At 52.9% G+C, this 10,847-nt stretch overlaps 1 protein-coding gene across 1 annotated transcript in view; it reads left to right on the top strand.

Moving 5' to 3' along the window:
• Positions 1-8,757: 8,757 nt before the first annotated feature.
• The window catches only part of TNFRSF8 (TNF receptor superfamily member 8), an 86,140-nt gene continuing 84,050 nt past the window's right edge, over positions 8,758-10,847 (top strand). Inside the window, exon 1 of the mRNA XM_002694054.6 lies at positions 8,758-10,484. Within this exon, the coding sequence (XP_002694100.2) occupies positions 10,422-10,484 (63 nt within the window). The 5' untranslated portion in view covers positions 8,758-10,421. The remainder of the gene's footprint in view (positions 10,485-10,847) is intronic.

Raw genomic sequence — 10,847 nt, 5'->3', positions numbered from 1 at the left:
CCCCCAGGAAGCCCTCTCTGACCACCATGCCCACCACATCACAGTCTGGTTACGTGGCCCTTGCCATGTGCTCCTGCAGCACTCGCCTTCCCTCCTAAGTTACCGGTGGGTGACTAATTTTCCCATTCTCCCATCTTAGCGAAAGACAATTCCATCCTTCAGGTTTCCCAGATTCCCATGCGTTGTCTTCAGTGCCTCCGTCAGCAAATCCTGTCCATTCTCCCTTCCGAAACTGGCCCCCTTTCAGCTCTCCCACTGCTCTCTCCTGGTCTAAGCCTCTACCACCTCTCCCCTGAAGGCTGTGGTTGGCCTCTTCCATGGTCTTCCTGCTTCCATTCCTCCACCCACCCCCTGACCCTATTTCCAACAATGGCAGTCAGAGAGAGACCCCAGAAGAACCCAAGTCAAAGTCATACTTCTCCCCTGGTCAAAGTTCCTGAGTAGCCCCCGTCTGAGTAAGGGTGCAAACCAAAGTCCTTACAGTGACCACAGGCCCTGCAAACCTTGTATTGTGCCTCTGACCACACCCCACCAGCCGCTGGGGCTATCTCACCCTTACCTCAGGGCCTTTGCACTGGCTTCTCTGTGCCAACCACCCCCTACCCCCACCCCATCTGCCTGGCTCCCTCCCTCTCAATCTTTCTTCATGCCTTTGCTCAAAAGTCAATTTCTCTGTGAGGCCTTTCTTGATCACTTGATTTAAATGTGTACTTCTCCACCCCAGCATACTCGCTTTTCGTCCTTTCCCCTTACTTTTCTCTATAGCACGTCTCCCCTTCAAAAATCCCATGTGCTTTACTGATTTATTTTATGCGTTGTCTGCCTTCCCCTCACTAGAATGGAAACTCTTCAAAGGCAGGACGTTTTGACTGTGTTCGCTGCTGTATCCCCAGCACCTAGCCTAGAGGTATACTACCCACGCGCCTGTAGCGTTTGTTGAATGAATGAATGACAGTTCCCATCACTCACTCCCTCAAACAAGCAGAAATGTGTTGCTTTCATCCAAACATTTCTGTTCCTGCAGGCGTTAGGTCTGCGGTGCTGGTCGGTCCCATGGGAGGTGGGCCTGGGGCAGTTCCAGGTCTCGGTGGGCATCCAGCTCTCCTTGACATGCCCCACAGGCCTGGATGGCCAAGCTCTGACCCCTAGAGCACAGCGTGGAAGGGGCCTCAGGATACTGGGAACACAGTGATGGCCATTGGTACCTGTAGGTGCTGACAGTTTCTTCACATGGCTCAGTTCAGTGGCTCCTACAGAGCTAGAAGGCCATGGCTCAGGAAAGTCCTCCGACCATCTAGCAGGGTCCCTCCTGGTAAGGGCAGTAGCTGCTCTCACTGCTTCTAAGCACGAGGGTGGGTGCTGGCAAGTGGCTGGACTTTAGGCCTCAAGGAACACAGGACAGGCTGCCTCCTTTCGGCTACCACAGCCAAGCAGTGGGCATTTGAAATGCAGTGTCAGCTCACCAACACACAGGCCCCTGGGCAGTGGGCATGGGGCAGGCAACATTCCCCCTTCTTATCCTTGGCATAGGGCTTATTTCCCCAGCACCAATTTGGACAGACACCAGGACCACTTCCGGACAGCAGATGGCTCAGCTTCTAAGATGTCTGTGATGGTGGGTGTGCCAGCACGGGTGTGTCGGGTGTGCATTAGTGGCTGCAGCATTCTAACAGGCCGACAGTCCCCCAACCCCTGATACTCCAGCAATTTCTGCAGGCATCAGACTCCCTGCCTGCCTCCTTTGCCAGGGTTGAAACGCTGGGGTCAAGACATTGCTCCCAGATGGCAGGCCTGGAGAAGGCAGATGACACAAAGCAGCAAAGAAACACGACAAGGCAGGTGATGGTGAAGGTGGGAGATTAGAAGGCTGGGTCTAGGGGCTGTCCCTGCACTGACTTGCTGCATGATTTTGGCCTCAAGGTCAGTGTAAATCAGTTAGGGGAGGGACTCTTACTCTCCAGATCGCCTGTTTCTCACACCTTGGACCAGCTTCTTATGCAAACTAGAAACTAGTTCATGATGAGTAGCTGGGGGTATGGATGACAACTGTTGGTTTTCCGTAACACAGAACACGTCCCAGTCTCCAGCAGGAACCCCATGAGTTCCAGACCTAACAGGCCTGAGTCAGGGCCAGGCCTTAGTTTCCCCAGATCTCTGGGATTTCGTAGCTGGTGAGCCCCAGGCCCCACCAGGCCTTAAGGCCTCATAGCTCCTATTTGGAGAGAGGGAAGGGCCTGGGGGGGCCAACCCTCCCCCAGTGGCGTGGACGGACTGATGAGGAAAACCCCAGAGGGTTTTCTGAATGAACTCTGCACACCCATGGGCCGCTCCTGCTGGGAACAGGGTCCCTCCTTTCAGGGAGTGTGGCCCACCGCCCGCCTGCAGTGACTGCATGGATGATGATGCGGACTCAAGAGCAGAGGCTCTGTTCCGGGTTTCACTTTCAGAGCAGAGTCTGTCTTTCTCAGCTTCCATGCTGCAGGAGCCCGGGGAGGCAGAGCAGATGCCCGCCATCTTCCCAGGGCCCCGGGCCTTGGCCATTGAGTCCTCCAGAAAATACTCATTAAACCAAGTCCTTCTTTCACATCAGATAGTCTCTGAGCCTATGAGCACTCATCCTAGGCGGAAAGTCAGGCCACTGGCAAATACGCCGTTTCAGATGGTGGTATGATCCGTCCCTGGAAGGGAATAAACAGAGTGAGGGGACACAGAGCGGCAGTATCAGCTTGTGTGGTCAGGGAAGTCTTCTTTGTAGAGTCTTTGTCTCAGCCAAGACCTGAAGGGTGAGAAGGGGCAGCATAAAAAAATTATTGACAGCTTTATTAAAGTGTAACTGACACATGATAAACTTTACCTGTTTAAGGTGGTGGTGGTGTTTAGTCGCCCAGTCACGTCCAGTGCTTTGTGACCCCATGAACTGTGGTCCTGCCAGGCTCCTCTGTCCATAGGATTTCCCAGGCAAGAATACTGCAGTGGATTCCCATTTCCTTCTGCAGAGGATCTTCCTGATCCAGGGACTGAACCCGCATCTCCTGAATTGCAGGTGGATTCTTTACCACTGAGCCACTGGGGAAGCCTTGATAAATTTTGGCATCTGTATTCATCTATCACTACAACCAAGATAGGAACATATCCATCACCCTGAAAGTTTCCTTGACAGGTCAAAGAGCTAGGGGAAGAGGGATTCAGGCAGAGGAACTGGCAAGTATAAAGGTCCTATGGCACGGATAAGCCTGGTGGCCCCAGGAACAGAAGGGAGGCCAGTAGGGAATGTGACAGAGGATAAGATCAAGGGGGCAGGAGCCCTTTTGGGGTCCCTTTTTGGCCATGCTAAGCTGGAGTCTGAATCAGAGCTTCCTCAGACTGCTGAGTGAGCAGCACATTATACTTGGCCATCAGACCCTCTGGCCCTGTTCTCCTCCCAGGATCTTCTGAGCAACCAGCCCATGTTGGGTGGTGACACCGTTAATGACTTACCGAGTGGCTTCCCCAAGAATGATTTACATTTTTACTAGGGACTTCGATCAGATCAGATCAGATCAGTCGCTCAGTCGTGTCCGACTCTTTGCGACCCCACGAATTGCAGCACGCCAGGCCTCCTTGTCCATCACCAACTCCCAGAGTTCACTCAAACTCACGTCCATTGAGTCGGTGATGCCATCCAGCCATCTCATCCTCTGTCGTCCCCTTCTCCTCCTGCCCCCAATCCCTCCCAGCATCAGAGTCTTTTCCAATGAGTCAACTCTTCACTTGAGGTGGCCAAAGTACTGGAGTTTCAGCTTTAGCATACCTTAGCCCAAAGGAGTGAGTAATGGTAGAATTTCAGGCTGAGGGGCAAGCAGTGGATAGAGCCTTGGTCAGTCCCTCCTCGGGTCTCTAAGTTCTCAGCCTTCAGGAAAGTGAAGCTGGCTTCTGGAACCTTCTGTGTTGTAAGTCCCAGTTGGAGGATGGGGTGCCTTTGGCCCCCTCAAGTCCAGGCCCTGGAGAGTCTTCCTCAGCCTGACTGCCAGAGACCTGGCCCCTGTGGGGAAGGAGACGGGTGACAGGAAACCGAAGGCCAATTCCTGTGGAGCAAATTCCTTTACAATATACATCCCTGGAAGCCAAGAGCAGATCCAGGGTGATGAAGGGGAGCAAGCTGACCATTGGCCTCCAGGACAACAAGATGTAGAAGTACAAGTTACAGCAAGGAAAACCACCACCCTAGAGAGGGGACTCACGGACTGGGGTTTGAATCATGGCTCTAGAACTTACTAACTGACTGACTTGAGTAAACAACTTCTCTGAGCATCTTTTTTCCCATGGAATTTTTTTTTTAAATTGTCATTTTGCAGGGCTGCCGTGCTGAGTATCTGGTAATCACCTTTGATTCATTCAGTCTGCCTTGTGTGCTGATGACAGGCACTGAATTTTATGACAAAAATCCCTGCCCCAGGAGATTCTTTTCCTCCCAAGGAGCCAACAGACCCTGGCCTCAATGTTTCCTCCTGTACGGTGGGGATGGTGCTTCTGAAGGGAGTATGGCTTATTGGGATAAGATGGCCCTGTGAGGTGTGGTCCTCTCCTCCTTGGGCCTTCTGGTCGGGGCACACGGGTCTGGGGACCTCCATGTGGGTATGCGCTCATGAGTACACACTCTTCACCTGCACCTTCCCCTGAGTCGCCACTACCATCCGTTGCGTCTGTTTCCTTCTTGTACCCGATGTCTCTGATTCCGTGATTAATATTGGACTGGGTTTGGTTTCCTGAGTCTAAATGACTCACCCCCATTCACAACGGCCTCCCTGAGCAGGAAGGTCTGGGGAAGACAGGGACTCTGTGATGGACAGTCTCCGCCCAGGTCATCCCCGACATGCTGTGGCTGTTGGCCAAATCTCTTTCCCTCTCTGGTCTTAGCTTCCTTCTCCATCTCTTTGGAAGTTAGAAGGAAATGATGGTACAAAACAGGAAGTCCTCCCCATCTACCAGTCCCAGGAGTTCCTGAGAAGTAATGGCCACGAGGCTGCGGATGAATGAGAGGTGCCTGAGCCTACAGGCTAGACTGTCACTGAGGACAGATGCCCCTCCTGGGCTGGGAGAGCAGAGATTCCTCTTGGTGCCATTCGCCTTAACCTGTTTAATCCTCACTTCAGCACTTCTGGGCTTCCCTGGTGGCTCAGTGGTAGAGAATCCAGCTACCAATGCAGGAGATATGGGTTCGATCCCTACATCACAAAGATCCCCTGGAGGAGGAAATGGCAACCCACTCCAGTATTCTTGCCTGGAAAATTCCATGGACAGAGGAGACTGGTGGGCTACAATGCATGGGGTCACAGAAGAGTCAGACACAACTTAGTGACTAAACAGCTGAAACAGCACTTTACAGTAGACATTGTCATTCTCATATTACTGATGAAGAATCTGAGGTTCAGAGAGGATGAAAAACTTGGCCAAATATACACAGTTAGTAAGTGGCAGAGGTGGAATTTGGCCGGGCTGTCTGGTTCCAAGGCTTGAGGCCAGCCTAGAAGAACAGAGCTGGAAACATCCTCCAGGAGCCCTCAGGCCCAGAGGGGGATCCAGACCTCCTATTTCTCTCACTCTCCCTGAAGCCTTAGAACAAGGGGCCTTTAAAACCGGTCATCATATCCCAGCCCCTCACTTCACAGATCACAGTGCAGAAGCCCAGTGAGGAGAAGTCTTGAGGCTGGAGTCAGGCCTGGGCTCTTGACTCTCCATGTAGTCTTCTCACAGCAGAGCTGATACCTATCAAACTGGAGCCATAACTGAGGCCATCCCTGGGTCGCAGGGGCCTAGGGAAGTATCCCCACGGTGCCTGTGTGACTAGCTGGCTGGCCTGTTCTGAGGCAGCCACTTGGCATCACCTGAGAGGTGGGAAAGACCTCTGACCCCTAAGGTCCTTGCTGTGGGCCTCTGCCTGAGTCACCTCTTGGCTGGAATGGTGAATGCCACAATTAACTCACCCCTAGGGAAGGGGAACCCCAGGCCATGGGCCTTTCAGCTGTGATCCAGAATGGAGAGGTCTGGGGCCTCAGCAGGGCCCTAGGTACCTGGTGGGTGTAGTGAAAGGACAGTGAAACCTTACATTTCTCCCCTCTAATTCAAAGCGCTTTCAATGTCCATTTTTTTTTTCAGGGCTCCTTGCAACCCTTAGAAGGTTGCCTGGTAGCACTCAAATCCACATCTGGCAGAGAAGGAAACTTGCCCAGATGATCCCCGCCTGCCTACAGGTCCTCCCGCCCCTGTGCAGACCCTGCACACCTTGAGGAGAGCCAGGCTTGCAGTCAGCAAAACGCCATGGGGATGGTGAAGTGTGATTTCTGAGGCTCCATCATAAAAGACAATGTGGCTTCCATCTTGCTCCCTTGGAACCACTTGCTCTGGAGGAGGCTGGCCACCATGTTGGGAAGACACCCAAGCAGCCCTGTGCGGCTGAGGCTCCTGCCCACAGCCATGTGAGTGGCTCATCTTGGAAGCCTCAGTCAAGCTTTTCAGATGACTACAGTCCCAGCTGACATTTGATGTTAGAAAGTCACCCTGTCCGGTCTTTCCCAAATTGCTGCCCCCCAGAAATAGTGGGATGCAACGTTTGTTATTTTCAGCTCCTAAGGTCTGTGGTACACTGAGATAGATAACTATAGAGAAAAGAACAGCATGCCCACAGTCACATGGGCAGGTTAGGACTCCCGTTACCAGTGCTCTTTCTGCTGGAGAAACAGGGGCCTAGAGAGAGAACAGAGGGCAGCGGAGCCTTGAAAGTTAGAGGACTGGAGCCAACTTTCAGCCCTGCCAATCTCAAGCTGTGTGATCTCAGGCAAGTTACTGAACGACTCTGTGTTTGTTCATCTGTGAAGTGGAGATAGCAATATTGACTTGAATAAAACCTTGCTGCCAGGCTTAAATGTCTGGCCAAGGGCCTGGGTATCCTGCCTGTGGTATGGGTTGCTGGGGTTCCCCTAGCCAGCTGGGAGCCCCTACTATTTTCTCCCAACACTGAGGCCTGAACTCCACCACTTCTTACCACCCTCTAAGGGGCTGGAGCTGAGCCCCCAGGGTCTAGCTAGTTCTGAGCCTTTAGGAGGACAGAGCTCTGGGGGCTTGAGTTCAAGCAAGGCAGCTTGACATGAAGGTCCCGCCAGAGAAGCCCCCAAGTGAAGCCCCACCTTCACCACTGCTCTCAAGAAAGGGACTCAGAGAAGTACCTGTGCCAGTCAAAGAAAGGCCCAGACTTTCTACCCCTCCCTTGGCCCCAGCTTTCAGCCTTCTACCTGCCTGCTGCTGCCTGCGACAGAAAGAATCCCTTCATCTGCTGAGGGTATTTTGGGGCCATTTGGGGCTGGGGTTCCCAGCTGTTGGGGAAGTCCCTGACTTTCCTGAACCGAGTCGGAACCTTGTGTCTTGCTCAGCATCCCTTTGGTGACACAGGTTCCCGGTCCCTTGCAGAGAGCTTCCTGCTGCACCTGCCTCCCGCCCCCTTCCTCTGAGATGAGATGGTCCTGGCAGCGCTGTGCACCTTCCTGCCTCCTGCAGGCCTAGGGGCCTGGCTTCCACAGCTCGATCTGGTGGGGCCGCCCCCCAGCCCTCCCCGAGATCCCACAACAGGACCCGCTGTTATGCCTCGCCTGGGCCCTCGGGACTTCCCCTCCTGCTCTTCAAAGCACTTTCACACGCGTTCATGGGTTCGCGAACCGTCTAAAACCTACAGAGGACAGGGACTCAGGTCTGGCCAATGCCTGCTCACCAGAGTCCCCCAAGTTGCCATTTTCCTAGGGGGCTGCAATTTCTCCCCTGACCCCCCACTCCACCCCCTCCTGGGACCCAGCCTGTTACCTGGCCACAGATTGTGCTGTTCCCTGGGCTGGCTGGTCATTGGCTGGCAGCCCTGGGCTTGGCTCTGTATTAGGTTTCCCAGGACATCCTGGTGCTCTGGGAGCCCCCAGTGTCCTGGGTCAGATGGATACTCGAATCAGTCATTACAGTCATGACACAGTGAGATCAGTTCTAGAATTGAGATACCAAAAAAACGACAGAAACCGCCTTTGTGACTGGGAAGATGGCTGGGGGAGGGGAGGGATCAGTGCCAGGAAAGCTACAAAGAGAGGGTGGTGGCGCTGGAGCAGGTTCTGAAGACAGACATGAGTTGCACGGAGGTGTGTCCCAAACCTTAGGACCAAGTCAGTTGGGGCAGGGCCGTGAGCACTGTTGGCTCCAGGGAGCCCTGGCTTCATGGATTCACTGCTCTTGTCTCAGTTTCTCACCCGCAGAATGGGCACAAACACTGAATCTCCATGAAGTTTCCCTGAGGATTCAAGGAACAGTCTGAAAACTCTTAGCAAAAAGTAGTGCTCAAAGACAGCTATTATTATTACAATAAGTAAATGACGCAATTTGAGAAGCACCCCTTCCACTCTGAGGAGGAGACTTGATTAAGGGTCCCTTTCTCTCCAAGGAGGGGAAGGACAGGAGGGAAAGACATGCTTCCACAGCGTCACTATAATTATCATTTTTGATGGACTAGTCTTTTTGCTCAGGCTTACAGTTTTTTTGATGGGTGTGTAGTATTCCATTAAATGTGTAGACCACAGTTTCCTTAACCATTCCCTGTTGTGATTACTAGGGTATTTCCAAGATTTACAAATAATGGTTTAAGAAAAGTGACCGTCTTTATAGTTTTTTTATTTTTATAGTTCAACTATTTTCTTAGTCTTTCTTTACTAGAATTAAATTACTGAGCCAGAAGTTGTAAACTTTTTGGGGGGAGGGTGGCTTTTGTTAAAGCATTGTCATATTGCTTTCTGAAAGAGGTTGTAGCATGTACTAGCAGAATATGAATGTGTATTCTGGTTTCACCACAACTTTGGGGTTGGACTTTACCAAAGTTGTTTTTATAAAGGAGAAAAGAAAACCCGGATGACTTAATAAGTCTAAAAAAGTATCCAAATTTGCTTTGATTTGCATCGCTCCAATTGCTAGAAAGGTGGAATTTTCAAGCTTGTAATTAACGTTCATTTGTGTTTCCCTGAATGTCAGCTGTTCTGATGTTATTATTTGTGCATGTGTGTTTAACAAGTATTTATTTATTCGGATCACCAGCTCTTCTACATAGTGAGTTCTGGACTGGGGAGTAGGCGTCCTGGGTTGCTCCTGCACTTGCCTGGTTCTGTGAATGTCATGGGGTCACTTTCATAATTTTTTACTTAATCGTTTAACACAATCCCAACTCAAACATCCCAGGACACTGGGCCCAGTTATCTGGGGAGAGCCCAGAAGTGGGTCTCCAGGGAGGGGCACAGTATAGGCATTCCTATCCCCTTTTTGAAGGGGAATCCAGGAGTTCAGGGAGGGTTGTGGGGACTTTGTTGGGAGAGTCCTGATGGGACATGACTGTTGGTGGGCCAAGGAGATGGAGGTATTTCTGGAAGACAGGGCCTTGTGCCTTGCAACACAGAAGCCCTGGAAGGGAAAATCAACTGCCGCAAATGAGAACTTATTGGAATGAGGTTTGCACATTGTCTTTCTTTTAGGGAAGAGTGCTAGGGTCCTCCTCTAGGCAGAAAACTCTCAGGGGGCAGGGAAACACCTGCGGTTTGATAACTGAATGTCTATTCTTTTCTCCATCAGCCCCTCCAACCATCAGTCCGTCTAAATAGCCATCTATACACCCACAACCCACCCTCCCACTCAGCCAGGCATCCACCCATCCTCCCACCCACGCATCCGCCCATCCATCCTTTTACTGATTCATTTCCCAGCGAACATTTATGAATGGTGGTGAACGGTTAACGGTGGCTTTCTGTGCAGCTTCCAGGGCTCCTTTCCAAAGAATTCCCAGGTCAGGAGAGAAGGTCTGGGTTGATTAGAGCGTCCAGAGCAGGAGCCTACTCGGTTTCGCCCTTCTCTGGGACGCTTGAGACCCACTGGAGCCTCCCAATCTCCTGAGTCCCTACCCCCACCCCCCAGCCAGGGGCGGGAGCCGCTCTCCCCGCCCCTCAGCCCAGCTGGGCTGGGCAACACCCCCTACCCTGAAGCAGCAGGATGCCCAGGGTCTGTCAAATCCGGGGCGGGCCATTCAAACAGCAAAAGGCGAGTGTGGCTTTCTTGAGTCATCTCTGCACGTGTGTTCTCCCATTTGTCTTGACCGCTAAGTAGCTGCGTTCCTGGAAACAGGAACTGGGTACCTAGTGCGCCTCGGGTGGTGGTGGAAGGGAAAGGTTAAGGCTGAAACTTCGGAGAAGGAGCGTCCTCTTTTGAAGTGACTTCGCAGCGTGCGGTTGGGGCCTGCGAGGTGCGCCGAGGGTCTGCGAGGTCCGCCCGCGCTTGCGCGGCTCCTGGTCTCTGGCACCACACGTGGGCGCAGCGCGCCACCCAGGCTGAGCTGGTGGGCGCAGGCTGCGAGCCCAGTCCTCCGCCCCGGCCCCAGGATGCGCGCCCTCCGCGCTGTGCTTGGTCTGTTGCTCCTGGGGGCGCTCCGAGCCTTCCCGCAGGTAAGAGGGTGACAGGATCCTGGAGAGGCGCCAATGAGCGACCCGGAGCCCCTTTCTTGCCATCGCTGCCCTGAGTCCGGACAGTGTAGGGCTGGTGGGACGAAGGGGGAGAACAGGGGCGCGCCACACCTCATTCCCTGACCAGGCGGGGTGAGGGGCCACAGGTGATAATGGGGGGGCGGCGGGGGGTCCGGAATCTGCAAGTATTCATAGGTGACTGGTTGGCTGACAGGCTAGTGGGGGCGTTTTCTCCTACCCTTCCAGGGTGCTAGGATGGTTCATTCATTCATTCATTTAATATAAACGAGCAGAGGAGACTGCCTGCAGGAGATGGGTTGTTTGTGAGTGGGGGTCCTGGGTAGA

Source organism: Bos taurus, chromosome 16 (genome assembly GCF_002263795.3).
Source record: "Bos taurus isolate L1 Dominette 01449 registration number 42190680 breed Hereford chromosome 16, ARS-UCD2.0, whole genome shotgun sequence".
Lineage (NCBI taxonomy): Eukaryota > Metazoa > Chordata > Mammalia > Artiodactyla > Bovidae > Bos > Bos taurus.
The sequence above is the reverse complement of the archived record's forward strand: the minus strand, read 5'-3'. Positions and strand labels throughout refer to the sequence as shown.